Source organism: Athene cunicularia (genome assembly GCF_003259725.1).
Source record: "Athene cunicularia isolate RWA chromosome 2 unlocalized genomic scaffold, athCun1 chr2_part2, whole genome shotgun sequence".
In the NCBI taxonomy this organism is placed as follows: domain Eukaryota; kingdom Metazoa; phylum Chordata; class Aves; order Strigiformes; family Strigidae; genus Athene; species Athene cunicularia.
The window spans coordinates 9,074,719-9,097,657 of NW_020799096.1; the positions used below are offsets into that span (position 1 = coordinate 9,074,719).

At 37.5% G+C, this 22,939-nt stretch overlaps 1 protein-coding gene across 1 annotated transcript in view; it reads left to right on the top strand.

Annotated features, from left to right (window-relative positions):
- The window catches only part of CDK13 (cyclin dependent kinase 13), a 42,116-nt gene that overhangs the window by 13,301 nt on the left and 5,876 nt on the right, over window positions 1-22,939 (top strand). Inside the window, exons 6-13 of the mRNA XM_026843826.1 lie at window positions 1,873-2,043; window positions 11,119-11,308; window positions 13,797-13,853; window positions 16,555-16,656; window positions 16,776-16,853; window positions 19,001-19,117; window positions 20,062-20,193; window positions 22,538-22,743. Of these exons, the coding sequence (XP_026699627.1) occupies window positions 1,873-2,043; window positions 11,119-11,308; window positions 13,797-13,853; window positions 16,555-16,656; window positions 16,776-16,853; window positions 19,001-19,117; window positions 20,062-20,193; window positions 22,538-22,743 (1,053 nt within the window). The remainder of the gene's footprint in view (window positions 1-1,872; window positions 2,044-11,118; window positions 11,309-13,796; window positions 13,854-16,554; window positions 16,657-16,775; window positions 16,854-19,000; window positions 19,118-20,061; window positions 20,194-22,537; window positions 22,744-22,939) is intronic.

Genomic DNA, 22,939 nt, shown 5'->3' on the forward strand with positions numbered 1-22,939 from the left:
TCTAGTATTTGTCTAAATCAGAAGGGGTTTTTTTTTTCTGCATTGGAAAATAATTTATCTGTAAAGTTGTAGCTGAAAGCAAGCTGAGCAGTCTTAATTTCTAATTTTTACTTCTTGCGTTTTGACACTATACACATTCGAGCTTGTGAAGAAGAGAGGGTAAATACCATGGGAAAACAAAATGGCACCCTAGACAGGTTGACAAAGGATAATGAAGTTTGAAAAGGCATGTAAGGGTGAAAGAAGCTAAACATGGGATTTAGCCATTTTTCTTCTTTGTAGTCCAACAGTCATTAGCTGATAGTAGGAAGAGAATGTGCCTCTGCAACGCAGCCCTGAAGCGTTGCATAATGGGTATTTTTCTTGCAGTATAACTCACTTTTACAACAGTGACATAATTTTTAAATTTCATGTTAAACTATTGCTTAGATGAGCACCATAGTCACCACTATGAGTTACTACTTCTAAAGAGATAATGTTACTACTTCTAAATAGATAATGCACTGAAATTGGTTCTTCATATGTGCCGTGTATTGCTTGATCATTTTATGTTCAATTAGTCTGTGACTGCTTGTCCTTCTGGTTTATTTGTGCATGCTTTGAACGCTGGATAATTTTCTGCTTCAGCAGTAACTGAATCACACAGGATCACATACCAGCCTCAGTTCCTCCTTTCTGATCTCCAGAAAATGAGCAGTATAATTATAATTCCTTCTTCATTCTTCACCTGTGCTTCCTTCAGTTTGCAAACTTTAGTTCTTAAGTTGAACTGCCACAGATTTTATTTTTTACCTCTGCCTTGAGAACTGTTGCAAATCATCATTAGGAGCTTCTTTCTGCTCTCCTGGAATTCTCTTTGCACATTTATTGTAACCATGTTGCTTCTTTGGCAAGCTTCATGTTCTTTGTCTGTGACAGCCATTTCTTACCTTCCCGTAGAAGTTGTTGCTCGCTATTTTTAATGGGTCCATACAGTTATAGTACACCTTCCATTAGCTCTGGATTCAAATCCTGTGTGAAGAGTGGCATTATGGCCTTTGAGATGCCTTATAACAAGCTGCGCAGTGGGCTTTGAAAGCAAGTGGATGTTGTGTCATACTGGAATGTGATCTAGTGTGTATGTATCATATACACGGGTGCAGGATAAGTTGTTTTTAGAGCTGACAGATCTATCTGTGCTGTAAAGAAGCTTCCCAGACACAGCAATCAACTTCCAAGAACAAAATGATTGAGCTGTCATACAGTCTTCAGATATCCACCATCATGAGTAGATCATCCTCCTGCTGTTTTGCAGAATCCAGCTTTATCCAGCCCAGCCTGCAGTAAAATAATAAGGAAAATTTCTCCTCACTGTAAACATGGCAGTGATACTTCTAATTGTAGAAAGTATACTGATGTATTTGAGAACTCTTTACTAATCTTCCTCATATCTTGAGTTATGTAATATTTCTGGCTAGATGTATGTGTTCTGACCTGTGGTGATGTAGTAGTAAGAAATCCTGAGCAGATAGAGGCCTCTGTCTCTAAAGCTGCTGTTGATAATCACTCTTAATGTGAGGATTTATTGGTGAACTTGGTGTGGAATATCAGGACACAGGTGAGTGAGGTATGCAGGGGAAGAAGACAGGCCTTACAGTGGGTAGCTGATAATTCTTACTTACAGTTTTGTTTCTCCAGGTGACTGTTTCCCAACAATGGTTAATTCTGTTTCCATTCAGCATGGTGTTTGGTGCAAGCATCAAAATACTGTTTAATCCATTCAGAAATAAAAACAAATGGGGGAAAGGTTTTGAAAGCCAACGAGCAAACTCAATACTAAATACCATATTTTGGTTGCTAATCTTAATGTTTTTTATTTAAATTTTGTCTTAGGGGAAATGGTGGCACTAAAAAAAGTACGTCTGGATAATGAAAAGGAAGGGTTTCCAATTACAGCTATTCGGGAGATTAAGATTCTTCGACAGCTTAATCACCAAAGCATTATCAACATGAAGGAAATAGTGACAGATAAGGAAGATGCTTTGGACTTTAAGAAGGACAAAGGTAAGTACGCTAACATGGGCGTAGCTCTTTCCGGTCCTGTTCTTGGTAGTCTGATACACCGGACTACATTTGCAAATTACGATGCTTGACAAGGGGTTTTAATTTTTATTTAGTTACTAATAGAAATCCTTTAACTCAGCTATGTCTTTTGCTCATAGAAACATTTTTGAATGTATTTTGTGGGATACAAAAACCTTATTATTTGATTCCAGTTCTGCTGGAGAGGAGCATGTTTCACTCCTTGACACTCAGGGATTAGGGAGCCCACCACTGACAGGAAGCTTTTAATTTTGAGCTTTTTTAGCCTTTTATTTTCCTTGTAGTATTTGTCATATAACTTAAAGTATTGTAGGCTCAATACTGAAGAGATGATTTTCATTGTAAGCCTTGGTTTTATTTGACTTGTGCTTTGGTTATTTTAATAATTGGGCATGTGTATCTTTAAGGCTAGAAGAAGGATACATAAAAAAAAAGCTTATTTGGGGGGTGGTGGTGTTTTTCCTCAAATAGAAGGCAATACAGACTTTTACTCTTGCTTCCTTCAGTGTTAAGCTTGGCTTGTTTGAGTTACTGCAACCTCATTAGCCTAGATATGAGAGAATCAATGACACAGAGTAGAAATCATGCAGTGTTGTTGCTTGGTACTTTCAATATTGGAGTGGTCATTTTGTCTTTGGAGGCCATTTCCTTTTAGGTTCAAGTCTTATAAATCTGTCATTTTGGGGTACTTTATTGTCTTGTGGGCAGTTTGATACATGGTTTGGCTGAGGAGTGTGTTTGGAATGTGGTACCTGTGGTGCATCCTGAGTTTCTGTACAGCATGTCCAGCACCAGTGGGTCCAAACTGCTCTATGTACTGCATAGCCAGAAGAAACACCAGGTGATGTGATGAGTCAGAAGATGGCTGTCAAAATTAAGTAGGAACTAGTTTTTGTTTTTTCCTACCATCTTTAGAAAGTATAATACCTTGAAGGGTATACAGCACTGACAGGTTTTTTTATTGTGTTTAAAAGTAGAAAGCACCTTGCAAAAGAGTTTCTCTAAATATGTGCAGGTTCAGTGGTCAGCACCTACTCTGAACCCTGACAGTCTCCAACAGCCAGTTCAGGCTTTTCATGTGAATCTTGTACTGAGTTTTAATTAGGTCTAACCCACTTGGCTAATGAGACCACACTGAACCTTGACTTAATACTTAATGACTCATTAGTTAATTTTCTTCCTTTCTGTTTGGTGCCATGTCTAGGATTGAATTGTAAATTTTTTTTGGTGTACTTCAAACTGTGTCTCATTAATTTCAAAAGGGTTTTTTTGTGTAAGTCTGTATTTGTGCTTTTGATATTGCTTTCAATTTAATTTCTCGTTCTTATTTAACAGCTTATTACAAAAATAATTTTTCAGAAAACTTTCAAGAGGGAGTGGCTTCTCTGGAGATGCTAGAATAAAATTAGTTTCTGATAGTCTCGAGAGCAGTAGCATGATAATGAGACTGTGCTATTATGATTTGTCTGTGGAAATATGGAAGGGTTTGGTGGGTTGTGTTTTTTTTTTTTTTCAAGCACGGCATTCTGTATTTCTCTAATGAGTAGTTCATTGTGAAATAGGAATTTATAGCTGAGACACTGTGGCCAAATTGTAGTCTATGCAGGGAACAAATGCAAGCAGTCGGAAGTTTGGTCATTTTCATGGTAAACCACTGCAAACACAAAAGTAGTCTGCTTGGCTTAAAAAGGAACCATTATGAAAGTGATAGCAATGTCTTGCTCAGGCAGAGCTTACAGGAGAAGCAAAGTCTTTTGCCTTCTGATGAACATGCTTATGCTTAACGTACATTATATGCTTATCTTAGCTTTGAAATACAGCTCATACAAAGCCCTGCTGATACCCCATTTGTACAAGTAGGGAATGAGAACACTTCTGGCAACACATGTTCCTCTAGTTAATATGAGTAAAGTTAATTTTGTGTCTAAGGACACCTATCATATCCTGACCTATTACTCATCTACTTATTCACTTAAGGTGGGTTTTTTTTGTTGGATCTCAGTAGTTTAAAGTGTAGCGAATTTAGTTTTCTGACACTTGTGTAAATATTGGGCATACTTTGTACAGTACTTGTTCTAAGGATTCTTTTTAAGATAGTAACATTGGCCTGCAAACCAGCAATGACTTGGCTTATACAGCTTTGCCCGGATGCTTTGAGCTGTGCTACATGTTTTTAAGCGATATAATCCTATGTCTTCCAAACTTTCAAGTATCTGACTTGTCTGTATTTTCTACAGTGTTTTGAAGAAAGTGGGGAAAAAAAATATATCTGTGTTTTTTATCCTGGCCAGTTTAGGTGTAATTTTGATGATAGGAATATCTTTAATAGGTAGGATTGGGTTTATTGTTTTTCAACCAACCATTAGAAAAAGAAATGTTACACATTGGAGCAGTGTTGCACGTATGTTATAAGGATATTTCTGTCAGTGGAAGTACAGCTCATCAGACACCACAGCTATTTGTATAGGTTGGACAGATACACAGCTGAGTGCGTGATACAGGGGTCTACTACACTGAAGATCTGAAGTTTTTCCTTCTGCAGTCTTCATTATGTACCGGACATGCTTGGTGATAAAGCTGAAGAACAGCATTACTGACTACTAATCGTTAGTGTAACATCTGGGTTCTGAGGCACGGTTCTGCCAGATAGAATGTGTATGTTGGGTGTGGCGAGAAGGAGTCTGTGTGTTTCTCATGTAGGCTTTTCTCCCCTGCCTTCCATTCAGAGGGAGATAGGTGAACACACAGGCTTGGGGATGGGAACACATGGCTTGTGGTTTGTATTCCATCTTGTGTGTGTATTTGCGTAACAGCTGACTTAACAGTATGTCCAACACACTTCTTTTAAAACCTCCTCTGCTCTCGGAACATAAAGCTGCCTTTGACTTGATAACACCAATGAGCTATAGTTTCTAATAATTTTTTTTTGCTAAAATCTCAGAACTTTATTTTTGTTGAAAATGTTCTAGTGAGACAGTGCAGGAGCAGTTGTGGGTGTCAGTCTTTGACAGTAGTAGAAGCAACCTAACACAGCTGGTGCTTATGACCAAGTCTGCTGGCAACCAAGCTTTCCGTCACTTTTCCCTTTTTGTTTGCTTCATAGTAGTTCAAATTAATTGGAGTTCACGTTCATGAACTTCAGTTCATGTCCTTTTGGGGCAGAGTTTAGAGCAGGAGGATTGTACTTTGCAGAGGCTCTTAATCTTCTCTTAGTGGTTTGGGGTTTTTTTTGGTCCAAGAAAGTTTGTGTGATGTTCTCTGTACAACAGTAATTGAAGAAAACAAGATGTAGAACTGACACTGAAATCAAAGAGCTATTTCCTAGGTATATTCAAATCTGTATACCTCACAAGCTAAGTTAGTTGAGCCACTCCATCAGTTAAGAAGTTAATCACTGGAAAAAAGATCCTACTTCCTTTGGGCTCTTGTCAGCTCTGGTTTGTTTTCTCAGTTAGTATCTCATTTATATGACTTGGGCGTCTCTCTCTTTTCTTTGGTCACTTGAGATGGTCCTTCAGTTCCACTTGCCTCTGTATCAGCTAGAAGCTGTTTGCAAGTGCTCAGCAGTCTAGCTATGGGACTGCCATGATCTCTTTTTACTAAACCCGTGGACAGTACCTGGCTTTTATTGCTGTGAATGTAAAACCAGTAGGTGTACTGACTGACACCTCTTCCTCCCTTTGACTGGAAGAGTCATTTTTAATTGCTAACCTGAGGGAGGATGTAAAACTTTGCATGGGAGACTTTTAAAAAAGGTCTGGTTAGCATTGTGTGGATTATCTGTTGGGATGATGTGTGTATGTATGTTTCTGTACTTCATTTTAAGATCTAAATTTACTTTAGATTAAATTTTTAATTGATCTGCAGTACAAATTAACAAACCTTTTTAGGCATGAAGTCAGTATTTATCTTGACAGTACTGTAGTACATGTGTCAAACTGACACCGACTCTGTGGTCCATCGTCATAGGACTAGCAGGTTACTTTTTCACAGCCTTCAAGGAGTACTTAGTCTGTCTGAAAGCTTGTGGTTTGGAAGGATTCTATGACAGCAGTCACATAGTCATCAGAGAGTACTTCACTACAGGGTATCATAGCTAGGTTTATCCGGGTTTCCTGTGAAGTTGTGTAAAACCAAACTGATCTGAATTTCAGAAGTCTCTAATGATTTACAGCTTGTCTTGCTGCTCCCAAAATAGCAGTTAGAAAATTCCTACCCAGATATTTTTCATGCTACAGCAAAGTTATCGGGAAAAGTATGACTTCTTGAGTGGTGCTTCCTGTTTGTGTGTGCTGTCCTGAACTCTGGTTTGGAATGAGCACAGATTCTAATTGTGTGGCTTTTCAACTTGATCCATGTTAGGGCAAAATAAGAAAAATCTCTGATTATTAATCAAAGATTTCTGATATGTTTGGTTTACTTTTTCTTCGCTTTAGGTTTTTTGTTTGATTTCTTGAACAAAAAACTTGTTCAGTGATGAATCAAGGACATTATTTACTCCCAGGACTCATGCCCTTGGCTGGTATGCCCATTTCAGAACATGTCTCTGTGTACATGGAGTTTGGGTTGGCTTTGTTTCAATAGGAGAATGCAACTGAACTTACAATGGGAGAATACTGCTGTCATCAAATAAAAACTTAATTATTGAGTGAAAATGTAAAAAATAAATAAATAAATAAATAAATAAAATCTAGTTTAATGAAACCAGAACCTTCTCCCTCATTTTTGTCTCAAACAGGAAGCTTTGCGATAATCTAAATGAAAAAATGAGTATAGCGGCGATGCTTTCTTTAGTCTTAAGGTGATTAATTCAGTGGCTATGCCTTTATGTGTTGTTTCACAAAATAGAATAGGTTTGTAAAAGCTGAGTAGAAAGAAAAGATGAAAATCTGTTTAAGGGACTTTAAGGAATTTAAATGTAAGGAACTTCAAGGAATTGCTGAACAGTTTCTTCTTTAGTTTTTAAGCTCTGTTTGATAAAATTATGTTTAAAACTGTCTTGGAATATCATGAATACCAGAAGGGAAATGTTAGGGAAATGGAAGAGTTAAATATAATCCAATCAGTTTTAATCAATCAAGGGGGGGAAAAATAATTATGTTTGCAGAGAAAGCAGCTGAGGAGGCTTTTAGCAAAGTGAAAGTCTGATGGAGTCTCATTCTGAACAGTGAGTACAGAATAAAATATTGAAAACCTGTACATATCATGCACTGAATGAGGCAGGGATCCTTTGGAGTTTTTTAAGCATTTTTTGTATTTCAAAATGCTACTGTAATGCATTTATACAAGGATTGAATTAAAATTTCCACATAAGGCCCTTCTGGTCTCCCGGTTCCTCTGATCTGTATCTAATCAGATATTTTGAGACACCCCAAACACCTTCCCTGTGACATTACATTGGGAAAATATTTGCTTAAAAGCTGTCATCTGTGTAGGCTTTGGATCATTCTCCCCTACCGCTCCCCAGCCTGAAGCACTTGTATTTTACTTTGGGAACAAATATGTAACTTGATGTCCTGCTTTGTTGGATCTGTGTGATTTGATGGTGATCCAAAAAAGTCCAGAGCCTGCTTATGTCACAGAAATGCAAAGTATGTTTTGTTAGATTTTTTGGCCCCTCAGAAAATCCTTTGTTTATTACAGACCATCAGTGCCATGTTTGTTGAGTTACTCATTTTTGTATGCATAGCTTTACAGCATTATACCCCAGCCCATTTTTGTTTTGGTGAAGAAAACTGATATTGTTAGAGTTCCATGGCTTGAAATACATGAACAGGAGGAGGAGATGTGTTAATCCTTTAATTATTCTAAACTACTATCTCACTTTTTCACCCTTTTTAAACCTAACTGACAAAATGGTCAAAAAGATTACTTTTTCTAAGTGCAAACAAAAGGAATAAGGCAAGGATTGTTTCCATCCATGTGAGTCTCCTTTATTGTATACCTCCCTAACAGATTCAGCTGCTCTCTCTTATCCCATATTCAGAAGCAGGCAATATTACTATTGTTCCAGCTGCTGCTCCATCAACATGCAGTGACATTAAGGTTTGTTATTATCCCGGCAGATGAAGGAATGGAGATGAGCTGCGTGGTATTAGCAAAGGAAATGGGGCACCCAAGACATAAACCCCCTTGTAAGTGCTTTGTTGCAGCATGTGGAAATGGACTGTAGGCTGCCCCACACCCCACAGGTACTTACTTATTGGGAAGTGCAGGTCTTTAACATAACAGCAGTAAAGATGAGTAATGTTAAAGTCAAGTAAGTAGTTCAGGGTTCATTTGAATTGCATGCACTTCACTGTAACAGGGCTTTAGGGGGTTTTATGACACTGCTTCCAGAAATGTGGATATTGGGCAAAGCTAATATGAAACAAAAGGTCGTTTAAAAATGTATGTTCCGAGTTATCAAACATCTTGGCCTCATAAAGGAAAGAACGATTGTTTTTTTTCCTTCTTGTTTTCCTTTTTGAGAAATGGATATTTGTGTGGCATTTGTTTTGAGTGAACTAAAGGCTGCTGTAAACTCTAACTTGGACTATGCTGTAGTAAGCAGCCTTCTGCCTGTGTGTAGTTTACTTGTGTTGTCTTCCATGACGGTTTTCTTCTTCCTGAATATCTGTAGCTTCTTTACCTCTTAAGAAGGATCAGATCCCACAATCTGATGAAAAGCAATGGAGATTTGAAATGGTCAAGTGGAATAAAGTAACTGTTTTGTTGACAGGAACTATAGATCTATCAGAAAAGGGCACCACCTTTGTCTAGAAATACACCAACAAAAGTTTTAATTCAGTTTGCTTGATATTTGCAGCTACAATCACTTCCAAATATAGTTTGAGTAATACTGAAAATCAGGTTTTAATGGCTAGACTGCCAAGGCTAGTAGACTAGTTTTAATAATAATTTTTCATAACCAGTGAAAAAGATTCAGCTTTGATAGTTTTTGTTTTTTAAAACAATTTTAACATTGTATGATATGTAGATCGTAAATAGTCAGTAATGCGCAAGTGTAATGGATACGTGCATTTGCTGTTGCTCTGATATGGAGGGAATGTTTAGTTTACACTGTTCTAGTGTATGTTTCTTAATGAGGGTTGCAGAGAATATAAATAATTGGATGTCATCTCCCAGGTACTTCTCTTTTATTTATGAATTGTCTCCACTGTTGTCAGCTTTCCTTCTTGCATGAGGGTACGGATTGTGATTGTTGGTTATAAATAGTGGTAAAAAACCCCAGGAGCTAGTGGCAGAGCAGGAAATTGCTTAAGGCATGGAGCCTACTTTGCATATAAACAAGACGACTGTGTTCAGCTGTTCTCACTAGACAGGTCCACAGTCCCTCTGACCCTTCCCAGTCTTCCTCCTTGTCATGTACACACAGAGTGTAACTTACTGCCATGCCAGAGTTAACTGTCCTTTGTGTTCCAGAGCACACATCCTCTGAAGGGCGTATCTAGATTATTCTGGCACTGTAGCATTAATGTCAGGTGTTTTGTTTCAAGGCATTTTAAAATATGTCATGGCTCATACTTCAGCAGTTGCCCATGAGGTAGCCCTAACACCAGAGATGTACTTTTGCCATGCTGAACTGGTGAACTGCATTGGTGATCTCAGTTATGCAAATAGTAACACAGCAGACTTTTGGTTCTTTATGGCTTGTAATACTTCCTCCTTTTCTTTTGAAGTGGTGGGATTGGGTTGTACCTGCTCGATTTACCTCCTGCTCCACCTCCTCTGTAGACACCAACAGGGCTATTTTATGATCAGTGTTTTGCTTCCTTGGTACAACATATGGCAGGACAAAAGGGCCTAACTTAAAAACTAGGAACTCCTGAGTGTCTTACGCAGTGGCCTGTGGTTTAGCTGCTCTACGCTGATCTTTGTTGCAAGTTTAACTCTTACTGTATGAGTAATCTTTTTTTCTGTTTGTTAAATAGCAGATGGATTTAGCACTCTTTCTTCTCTTTTCAGCTACTATGCAAGAAAACAAGTCAGTTCATTAGAATTTGGCTCTGTGTGTGTGGCGTTCTGGCAAACTGACTTCTCGTTATTGCTCCAAGACTTTCACTAACTTCTGAATGGAAACTCCTTATTTAGGAACTAGAACCTGTAATGAGTTCTTCCTGGGCAGAAGCTATTTGTACTTTAGGGTGGTGGCTTTGAAATCTTTCTGGGGGAGGCTTTTGAAAAGGGAAGGTAGACAGACCCACTTGAATGTGGTTTCTGCATTGCCACCAGTGCTTTGCAGGGACTGCACTGTCTTGGGGAAGGGTTAAGTACTAAAGAGTAGACCATACTGGGAGTGGTTGAGCTGAAGGTTGGCGATTACTGTTTCTGAAGCTCTCAGCACTTTCATCTTTAAGAACACACAGACACACACACGTGCGTGCCTTGGCTTTAATAGCTTTATTTGTGGAATTACACAGGCTAATGTGAGATAAGACCAGATTCTATTATGCTTAATGTATGTATGTGGCAACTTGGAATATAAACTCCATCTTTGCAGAGCTGTTGTTGCTAGTGTGGGTTAGTTCTGCTTTCTTGTTTTATCTTTTAGGTATTTTTAGTCTGAGAAGGGCAGGCTTATTTCTGACCCAATTCCACACTGAAAGCTTGAAAAACTCAAGTTATCAAATCATGGCAGATAAACTGATGCTGTACATATTTGTTTCTAGATTTCCCCCTGAAGTTTATGTAGGGAATATTAGCTCAGTTAATTTTTCTTTTAAGAAAATGGATGGAGACTGGGAGCCTTGGGGAGAGAACATGTCCATCTAGATTAAAGCACCATGTGGTAGCATTATATTTGTTTTCACAAACGTTTGACTAGTATAATTGTTTACACGGAAAAGCAATTTTATGAAAACATTTTACTGCACTATATTTCATTGCTATTATTGGACATGCGGTAAAACTGTAAAAAATGTAAATAGTTGTGTGAAAAATACTTTCAAAAGTAGGGAGCAGCAATGCTTTGGACTGCTGTTAAATCAATTTGTCTCTCTCTGTTTCTCCTACCCTTTCTCGTTCTTTTTCTAGGTGCATTTTACCTGGTATTTGAATATATGGACCATGACTTGATGGGACTGCTGGAATCTGGTTTGGTTCATTTTAATGAAAATCATATTAAATCTTTTATGAGACAGCTGATGGAGGGCTTGGCCTATTGTCATAAGAAGAACTTTTTGCACAGAGATATCAAATGTTCAAATATTCTACTGAATAATAGGTATGGATAATACTTAAAGCATGTAAAAAATATTGTATGTTAACAACATCTTTAAAGCTTTCTTTTAATCTCCACAATTCACCTGCTTTACACATTAGCAAAACTTTTTTTGAGATTGCCTAGTTTCTTTAAAATCAATTGTAAAATTCTAATCTGGTGATATTACTGTTTAACGCTGGATCCTGCAATTGTTTGTTAAATTTATCTGTGTTAAAACAGCAGGATTAAAAGCTGAATCTTTCAGGTCAGTATGGGGGAAAATTATCTGAGTTCAAATACATTAAAACGGAATTTTAGGACATAAGTGTTTGGTGTGTATTCTTTTTGCCATCTCGAGGTGTGGCTTGGCTGGTTCTTCATGACATACTTCTGAGGTCCTTGTCTTCATCGCTCAGGATAATGCTTTAAAAGAATACTCAGTCAGGCATGTTAAAACATGCTTTGGCTTGCAGTTACAGCTATATATAATCAAATGGGGGGAAGAACTTGTTTCTTACTTTAACCACTTGTAATTACAAATCAGATTAGCAAACATACTTTTGTTCAGTGTGCAACAGCAGCACATAAAAAGCCTGTGTGAAGATAGCGGATCAGTACAGAACTGTTGTTCATCAAATCAGTAGGATTAAAATGAGGGAGCAACTGTAAGAGTGAGGTATATAACAGCCAAAGGGAGTATCTTCACCGTGCACGTAGTCAGCTTCTCGTATTTGTTGTCACAGGAAGTTTTCCAGATGGTGTCAGAATGTTCAAAAAGATGAGACACATTCATGGACAGGGTCATCAATACCTTCTAAAGGGAATAGACAGGAATACCTGTTCTAGCATCCTTAAGACAATGATTGTGTGTGTGTCAGTTAAGCACAAGGAAGATGAGCCCCAAAGTGAGCAGGTTCACATGTTCTCCATAAAAATCTACTGCTGCTGTTGGAGACGAAATGGATAAAGGGCCTCTTTTGGTAGGGCCTTTGCTTTGTCCCAGCTTTGTCCAAATTAATTCTTCCATTTTTCCCTCATTTTTTTTCCTTATAACGAACTAATGTTAGACTATTTTCAGCTCTGTATTCCCACCACAGTCCTGCCAGATTATGATACAGACTCTTAAACAGATGTAGATGAACCTCCACATCACTCACTGTGCCCATGCCTAATCTTGCTTGCCTGCTCACCTCCCATTGTGGTGCTGTGTCTGTGCACCTTTGGGAACTCAAACTGAGGTGTAACCTGACAGTGGAGAAAAGTGTGTTATGGTAGAGGTGGAGCTTTCTGCTGTACCGTTGTACAGTCCAGGATACAGAGTGTTTTCCCCTAGGATTTTTTTTGACATTTCCACGGGAAGAAGAAAAAGTTGATAGTTGATCTGAATAATTTTAAGCCAATGTTTCTGAAATCCCATTACCGGTTACAGCCTGGAGTTAAACACATAGATTATATATCTTTTAGATAGGCACCTTTAAATGTCTTTGCTCAAAAATTCATTGATCTTCCGCAAATGCGGTCTCTGAGGAATAATCATGTAAATCTGAGAGGGACCATTTTTTTCTGCTTATGGGGGTTCTCCCAAGTGGTTTCAGCAATTCCAAGCACACATCTGAGGGGGCAAATGAAATGAAAACTATAACCTGTATATTTTATTATCATCACAAAGTGGTCATTCTTACACACATCAGCAAGTCTTTCCCTAATTTGATAAAATAAAATTTATTTGAAAGTGACACTTGCATGTATTTGAAAGTAGCAGGAGTTTTAAAGCTCCTAAGTACAGGTAAACAAAACCCCCATGTGTAACGTTCCAACATTCATTTCGCGCATTAGAGAAGCTTGCAGATAGCTTTCTGTTTAATTCATCCAGACTTTACAGATGCTGGGGGATTCTGGTCGTTGAGCAGTGCCTTTTAGCTGTGGAAACTGCCAGGCAAGAGCTCTGTATCTTCTTCTCTTCCCCTCATATATGGGAAAACTTGCGAAAGGAGATAGGGGTTGTGTCATTCAGCAAGTTGGCTGCTGGTAAAAATAGAAGCCCTTATCTGGTTGGTCACCCTGGTTTGAAAGCTGTATTTAAAGTTTACAGGAGCAGAATGGGACTTTGACAGCTTCCTAGAAGGAAGAAGTATGCATGACTGGTGATAGCTGGTTTTTGTACAAATGCTTGAGAAAATAGCAGTTTTTTCCCCTCAGTTTTTTCCTGAAGGGTTACTGATTTGAATAATACTTTACAGTATACCTAAATTTTGACTGATATCTGATGATGTAAATGCCATTTGATGATCACACCTAAATTTGCTTACTTGTCTTTGCTATTCAGTAAGTTAGTGTATTTGTTTACTGAAGAGATGCATAGATTGTAAGGCACTGCCTCATTAATGCCGCATTAATGTGGTTTGGTGAAGATCGGTTGCAGCTGTCTCAATCTCAAACTTCACCTGATTTTTGGGGAGGAAATCTTAACAGGATTAACCACTAAATAATTCTCTGTCTTTTCCACCAGAGGGCAGATAAAGCTTGCAGATTTTGGGCTTGCTCGGCTGTACAACTCTGAAGAAAGGTAAGATACAACTGTACTGTGAAAAAGCATTCAGAAGTTTAATCTTTTTCCTAACTCTAATAAGGGCCAGAAGTCTGTTTTGTTTAGGGAAGATGTTGTTGCACTGTAATGCAAGTAATTGCTTAGGAAATGGAAAGAAGTGCATGTTGTCTTACACTGCATAAACCCACAAAACTCTCTTTGTGCAAGTGTATTGCTTTTCCAAGTGTTCTGGATAAATAACTGCTGAGAGTGGCCATATATTGATGGGAAATGAAGAGTTGCAGTCCTGAATAGCTTGCATCAATATGTAGGTTTTTACTGTTAGTTTCTGGTCCTGTGAAACCTAAAATATATTCTTACTGTTGGTATACCTAGGAAAAGTTTATTTAGGGAAAGCAAATTTTTTTTTACTGACACAAACTAGTATACTGTTTCTTTTCAAAAAGCATTACTTTTGTGTAAGAATTAACCTTTACATTTGAAGAGGTTCATTGTATTCTTTAGCAGTCAGTGCTGTTGAATCTGCTGGGAACAGAGATACAAATTTAAATAAAAAATTATTCTGAAACTTCTTGTGATTTATGCTTCTGTTGTTCTTGGCTTCGTTGTGCTTGTACTCCAGGAAACAGGTGCACAGTTTTTATGATTAAGGACTTCAGTATTTATATTGTCATGTCATGTGTTTGTCATGTGGAACTGGATTTACAAAATTCAGGCTGAATGTTCATTTCACTAGTGTGTATGTTGGGTAGTTGGATACAGAGAATATTTGCTGCCTGCCTGATTTCTGCATGCTTAATTTGGGAAATAATACCCATAATTTTAGCTTTAGAAGTTTACTGTTTTCTCACAGAGCTCTGAGCTTCCTGTTGAACCTGATAGCATTAGTTTCACTGTCTTCAGAGCTGTTATTTCAGGAACATATGCTTAAGTACAGTTATGAAAACTGATGAGTATAGTAGCAGGGTTAGATAATCTTAAGAAGCTGCTGGGTAATTAATTTTTGGTTTGGATGTACTTAAAAGGGATTGATGCCATCCTATGTTCTTATTTTAATATGCACCAAACTGACCTATTTTTTCCTCTTGTTTACCGTGGGGATTTTTAATGTCTGTTTTAAAAATAATTTAAATTTTGCTTGTAAAAATACCTGTTCATTAAGAATTGAATGATTTAAAGTTTAGTGTCTCTAGTGCAAATAACAGATTTTAATATACAACACACAGCAACGTTGTTATATATAAATGAAACAAAGATTAAAATGTAATTATGCTAGCTAATAGAATTGTTGGTTGAACTTGGGGAGGATAATTAGAATTATATTAGTAGATTTTAGACAATTCTTTTGTCATGGATTTTCCTTCTGAGTAGCTTCTGACCTGCAGTAACAGAGGTAATTAATGTATACCAACAAATGTATAATAGCTGCTGCTGCTTTAAATTAATGTAATTTACATTTGGTTTACTGTTGTTTAGATCTTATGTACTTTTCAAAAGAGTACAGAATTTAGTAGGAGCATAATGAGGAGGAAATAAAAATTTAATTTTACGTAAGTTCCCACTGTTGCTGTAGATGTGCTCCTTTAAATGTTATTCTGGTGCATTTCATGTGTTGGAGTAGGAGATATGACAGATTGTGTAACAAAACATCTGTTCAAATAAATAGCACCGTATACTAATATATCGGAGTGGTGTATCTGTAGAGAAAGTCCATACCATGTAAACATTTCATAGAGGAATGCCTGCTTTGGAGATAAATGTGATAAATGATTGTTTCCAAAAACATACTACATTTTAAAAATGAATCAGGGAGTTTCTTAACAAAAAAAAGACGGATGATTTTGCAGAAATGATACCTGTACCACTGTGTATGTTATAAGAGCTTGTTAGAGTTTATGCTACAGTTGTTCAAAGTCTGCACTTAATGTTACTCTGCTTTCTATTTGGGGTTACCTGATGTTGGTAAGAGTGAATTACTAAAACTGCAAGAATTTTGGGGATCACTTTTTAAGATAGCCTAGTTGAAACAAAACCAAAACCAAACAGCTGTGTTCTGCCTTCCAGTCTGAACTGTTGATGCTGTATCTTGGCCTGTCCACTAAAAAATGTGGAAATCTTTGCCTTAGTGTGAGGGTGGAAGGGATTATTGCCAGTGACCAAAACTTCTGGTTAGAGCGGTAGAGGTTTAACAATGTTGTGAAATATAGGAAGATGTTAGAAGCGTTCCAGGCTTTGGGGTCAAAATTGTTGAAGGACATAGTTCAAGAAAAAGGCTTTGTCTCTTTTGCTCCTACTTACAGAGGGGAAAGTGAGTTTTTTTTTGTTTTCTTTTCAGAACGTTTGTAGAGGTCGTATATTGAGTATTGTAATAATCAATAGTTGTCCAGAAATTACTGGCTTTATCCAAGTAGGTCCTTCTCCTAAAATGACTAGCAATGTAATAAATATAGAGTATGACTATCTGAATAATAGAGATAGCATTGACATGGCTATGTGATCACTGTTTATATCTTCAATCTGTCCTTTGTTAGCCTTGGTCAGAGGGTTGTATTTGCTTTTGTTCAGTTAGAGCATTGCAGGACTAAAATTAGGAAAAGGGAGTAGAAGACTATAGTGTTCTTAAACAGCACCACAGAAGTAAAGTCCTCAAAGTATCACTTTTTCAGAAATGAGATCATAGTAAAATGATAGTCCTTTCTTTTTCCTCCCCCCCCAACAGCCGACCATATACCAACAAAGTTATTACATTATGGTATCGGCCTCCTGAACTTCTGCTTGGAGAAGAAAGATACACGCCAGCTATCGATGTCTGGAGCTGTGGGTAAGAATTTTGTACAAAAGTGTAGCAGGCATAAAAACAAGCCAAAAAGAAATCTGAAATGTTTCTATCAATCTGTATTGAAAGCCATAATGATGGAATTGTGCAAAACTGTGTTACAGCTGCATCCTGGGTGAACTTTTTACAAAAAAGCCAATATTTCAAGCAAATCAAGAACTTGCTCAGCTGGAACTTATAAGGTAACTTGCAAGCACCACCACATAGTAGGTGCCTATTAAACTGACAGGTTTCTTTTGTTAGTGTGAAAATTGGAGACAACACCCTGTGAACATTTAGAAGAAGTACTGTTACTGACTTGATCAAAGTGTTAACGGTTTTGAGGGGTGCCTCAAGCAAGTGGCTTTTGCTTGGACATGGAGAAAGATTTTCTTGAGTATTCTGTGGTCCTAGCAATGTACAGTAAGAGGGGTTTTTGTAGAGCAGCTGGAGTTGCCTGTTACTGAAGCTGTAAAGAGAGAGCAGTCAAAATGCCTGTTATTTTTTAAAATGATGTTACAACTTCTTTGCAACAAATCAAAATGACAACATGGACAATAATAAGGACAAGTGGGATTTGGGAGGATTAGGTATTTTGCATGCTACTGGCCTTGAGTTCTTGTTTCAAGCCTTCCCCATACACACCTGGGCTTTTATTATTTTTTGTGGGAATATTTCTCTTCCCTTACAAACTGCCAGACAGTTTATGGAGGTAAAATTTCTGTTTCTTTCCTTATCTCAATAAATCATAGAATGATATGTATATAACTCAGTGGAACCAGAGCATCTTTTTTTTTCCCTTTATTCAGCAAGCAAAAATTGCTCTTGATTCTGATATCATAATTGACCTCGTAAGTGAGGAGAGGTCCTCTTCCTAGAAACAAGGGGAAAAGAGGGTGAGTCTTACAGAACTTATAGAACCTGAACAGTAAATGGTCAACATGATTTTTAAAATTAAATGAATAAAAGAATATTACAAAGTTATATATTGAGATGTTTTTCAAAACAGATTAAACAGTAGCATGTTTCTGTGCAATGTGTTATCAGCTAGCCTGGATAAATGAAGTTTTTAGGAGGTGCGAAGCGTATCAGTGATCATTCTCAGTATAAAAACTAAACCCGTGAGTTGGGAAATTTTTGCTTTTGAGCACTAGATGGCATTGAAGCACGTCACAGTGCAGTCATTTGAAGCTTTTTCTCTGTGTTGTGCCTCTGGCACAGCCAACTAAAATTTTTGTGATTTTCTTCTGGAAGCTCCTGTTTGTAGCTCATTTTTAATCTTCACTGATGCTATGCATTTTTGGCTGTTTAAACGTAATGTATCAATTTTATCAACATCCTTACTATCATCATGTTACAGTCAACAATTCTACATTTATAATTTCTAACTTTGTTTACAGATAGAGCTGAAGGAAATTCTAGATAGGAAAAGATAGATTTATCGTTTTTCTTTTCCCCCCTGAAAGTTACATACCCCAACTAGCGTACAGTCAGATTGGTTTGCATAGCATTTGAGACATAACTAATAGATCATTAGGACTTCTACACCAGCCCTTTAAATCTAATAAATGGGAGGGGTGAACTAGGGAAGTGTATTTGAAAAATGTCCTTTCATGACTGCTTGCAACCTTGCATGTATGCTAAAAGGCCTCTTTAGTTCTGCTTAAAAGTGTGGTGTTAGTCAGCTTGTGCTTAGCCATCCTCAGTTGGACAAAATGAGTGGAGATGGAATGGGAGGAATAAGATTATGGCAACTCCATTTGTGGAGACAGATTGAGGTTTGAGACAAAACTCATAACTGAAGTAAAGAATACACAGGTTTTCTAGTGGTCGGATCTTACTTCTGCCTTAAGGCTTACTGAGATATTTTTTTTTCCCCCCTTTATGTCATCAGTGTAAACTAAATTCTCAGTGAAAAGTGCTTTTTCAGCCATGTGGTATATCTTTCTTCACTGGCATGGGGAGCTAAGGACATAAAAGTTAATTAGCACTCTAAACCAGGGCTCCCCAGTTCTTCTCCAAGTCAAATACCTGGAGTACTGTCCAGACATAGTTGGTTAAGTTTTTCAAAACATTTGTGTGGAGGATGCCTGGGGTGAGATGAGACAGAAACAGTGGACTACTTAAAGTAAGTTTACTCTGTGAGGTGTGGTTACCTTTCGTAGACAATTCACTATTATTTAATGGTGTTGGGCATTGGACAGTAGAGAAATTTTACCTAAAAGAACCTGAACACTTAAGAATTATTTCTGTATTCACTGTAGTGCAAGAATAAAATGACAGCTGTGCTCACTTGTGGTTTTGGATCTCATACCCTTTTTTTTTTTTTTTTCCCCTTCTTTTGGTACAGCCGAATTTGTGGGAGTCCTTGTCCAGCAGTGTGGCCTGATGTTATAAAATTAGCTTATTTCAACACAATGAAACCAAAGAAGCAGTATCGTCGAAAACTGAGAGAAGAGTTTGCTTTGTAAGGATGAAGAATTAGTTTAGTCAACTGTAATAGCATTAAATTTTCCTGGAGAATTTATGAATTTTGCTGTTTTCTGGGGAATGGATATAGATTAAGTGTAAAGAAAAATGGCTTTAGGTTCTTATCCTTCCTGTGATACCCACAGAGCTTGTATTAACCCTTATTTAATAGGAGCTTCAAGAAGAGGGAAGAAGGCCCTAAAATTTCAGCCACCTGTCAGCTTTCACCTAAGGAAACATTTGTTTTCCATGATTGGTGCACCTGCTTGTTGTCCCTGTCCAAAAACCAGCTCAGAGTACTTAATTGTTTTTTATTAGGACAACTGGCGACAGCTAAATATGTAGTCTGGTTAACATTACGGTCTTTTAGGTCATAAATTCATTCAACACAGCGAAGTTATCTGAACCGTGTATGCTAAAGTACTACCATTGGACTAGTTTTGAGCACATATCACACGTGGAAGTTATGGAAAACAGCTGTAAGCTTATTTTAAAGGCTATGTTCCCCTTCTCCAGTTACTGAGGGTTTCAGGAGGAATGTATTGTCCTGTTTGTACTAATGAGACTTATATCTTTAAAGCAATAGAATTATTGTCCATGGACCAATCAAAACTGCAAGTCCCTGGTGCTAAATTCCACAGTGTAAAATGACAATATGGTCTTGGCTTAAAAAGGTGGGGTTTTTTTGTAAGGACAATGTTTCAAGCAATTAAACCACACAAAGCAAATAAAACTTGGGTTATATGCTTGTACAGGTAATAAAGGTGAAGTGTATCTCTGCCTTTTACTGCCAAGCTGAAGATGTGAGTAGGTTTTGTTAAGATGTCAGTTATCTGAGAACTTCGTGATTAGTTATTTTGGGATATGTTTATCAAAATTTTGCCCAGAGTGTGTGATTCAAAATAAAAATGTGATGCTTTTCTCTGTTTTGCTCTTTTGTAGCATCCCACCAGCTGCATTAGATTTATTCGATTATATGCTTGCTCTGGATCCCAGCAAACGCTGCACAGCTGAACAAGCTCTTCAGTGTGAGTTTCTGCGAGATGTGGAACCTTCTAAAATGCCTCCTCCAGAGTAAGTAATTTCCCTTGGTCATGGTCCTTACCTCTATGAAATGTGAACATGCACTGATTTCATTAAGTTCATTGTGCTTCAGTTAAAGTAGATGGTAGCAGAACAAAAACGTTGATGCATACAGTTCTTTACCAGATGGTCCTTGAGGTCCCTTCCAACTTGGAATTCTGTGATTCAATGGTGATTCTGCACTAAAATGCTTCTGCAGCTGAGTGACTCTTACACTGTGGTAGCAGTGGTTGTGAGGATCCCAGAACGGTTTCATTTGTTATTGCTAGAACTGGTTACTGAGTTACTACCTTTAAAAAACACTGCTACACAAATGTTTCTAATGTTGAAAAGAACATCATTTCCCTTTAATCTGTTAATTAGTGTCTACTTTTTCCAAGGGTTTTGAGGTCCTCCAAGAATCTGAATTGTATTCTTTGATGGTAGAATGACACTAGATATAGAATTCTGCAAAGGTACCCGAGACTTAAAGTGAAATACTAGGAATTGTTTCCTGTGCCAGTTGAGATTCTTAGATTTATAGGTAGGAGAAGGTAGAAATACTTTGTGCAGGGTTTTTCCTGTCGGTTTCTCTGAGAGGAAATATATCGCAATGTCCAGTTTTTGCAGTGGCCTAATTGTCATTTTAATCAGTACAGATCATTAGAACAGGCCTTGGGGAAAACAATGAAAACATATTACAGAATCTGCAGGCTTCATTCTTCCCTCAAGATAGCTGTCAAGATCATAGAACAATTAATATAGCTTGAGTAAATCATACGTTCAAGGCAGTCTGTACAGACTTCTTTTTAATCAGTTAGCAACTGGGAAAAATATTTCAGTTTTATCTAAGAATTTTCTTAAAAGTCTTTTGAGACTTACCTGTTGCATAAACACAGGTGTTACTAATGCTCCTGATACACGAGGCTAAGAGGTTTCATTGCCTGAATATGATTATATATATCACTGTCTGAATATCAGTAATCAGCAATCTTGGGCTATTCACTACAATCTCAGAACCACTTACGTCATGTTGCTTATATGCATTTTAAAGTAAGTGGATGGTAAGAAATTAGGGTTTTTTTTCAGGGTCTCTGTAGTGCATCCATTCTAGAAGCTGATATATGGAAATTCAAAACAAAATTAGTCACTGTTGTCCTCCTAAAAATTAAGAGGAACCACACTCACTTCTGACAGAGCGTGCACAGAAAGCGTTGACTGTTCTCTTGAAAGGCTGAAGTTCTGCTTTGGGAAGAAACAGCTCCTCATTCTGAGAAAGTGACAGTGTACTCATTTCAAGGGCTGTAGGATATTTCTCACAATGAGTTATTGCTTGCTTCCAGGTTTTTTTGACTAAATACTTGGCAGGTCTTTGACCTGGTATGCAGAGGGAGAGAATAAAGGAAGCACTTGTCATAATAGCCTTTACAATGGCTCTTGTCATCTGTCACCTAATTTTTCCATGTTCCTGGATGAGGGAACTGTTCAGTTATTAATATGTAACAGGAAAAGAGAAGGTACTATTTTTACTGCCTGTCTCAGTATTTCCATTATCTATTGGATGGGTCTCTGTGTCCCTCAGGAAATCAGAATTGGGATGCCTGCAGGGAACAGTAATGGAAGGACAGAACTGGTGGCAGATGACTTCTTTAGGAGACGCTTGCCTCTGCTTTTATCTGTCTTAAAGGACTGGGATAGCTCTTCTTCCTAGTTTCCTAACTTTGCTAGTGTCAAGTGCTATTTATTCTTCCAAGTTATTCCTGCAGCTTTTCTCTGTTTTGTTTGTTTTTTTTTTTTCTCTCTCCTACTTTCCTGGTTGTCTACTATAAATACTAGATAGCCATAACTGTTACTGTGGACAAATACTTGAAGTCATGAGGCAGTAGTACTTTTACAAGCAGATAAAAGGAATTGGTCGCTCAGACCCTGAAAAAAACCACTTTCATATTGATAACTCTGTTATCTGTTACTCTGCAAATTCTGTTTTATAGCAAGTGTGCAGCACTGAGTTTGAAGTCTTGAATTACACAAATAACAAGGCTTTTCATAAGTAGGAATGCAAGAAAGTAACATTGATTCTCATTTTAAAACACATGTTCCCCCTTTTCTGCCAGAGGGACCTGTGCTTCTGAAACAGTGAATCAGTGAAGCAATTTCAGCCAGGAAAAGCAGAGCTGAAGTTTTGAGGGCTTTGCATGTTTCTGATGTTTTTCTGAGTTCCAGTAGGTTCATCTTTCAAAAGTTACACTGTGTATATATAATTTGAGCATTTATTTTACTAACATGGTAAAAAAACACTTTTTTAAAAAAAAAAAAAAAAGGATAAAACTGATTATCTCTAATTCATTCTTTGCAGCCTTCCTTTGTGGCAGGATTGTCATGAGCTGTGGAGTAAGAAACGCAGAAGACAGAAGCAGATGGGCATGACTGATGACTCAACAGCAACTAAAGTCCCAAGGAAGGATCTGTCTCTAGGCATGGATGAGAGCAGAACCAACACCCCACAAGGCATGCAAACTTCTTCCCAACTCAAAACTCAGGGCAACTCTAGTGTAGCACTTGGTCAGTAATATTTTTAGTTCTTATCATTACCTTCTACTTGGATTGCACCTCTAGAAACTTTAGGTATTATTTCAGAGTACTGACGTCTCCTGGATTCTTGAGGGAGGAACAGTATTGTAAGTTAAATCTTTGTTACAAAAGATTTACCTTTGCTTTTGGAAACTAAGTGTTTCTTTTTAAGTTTTACTTTTTCAGT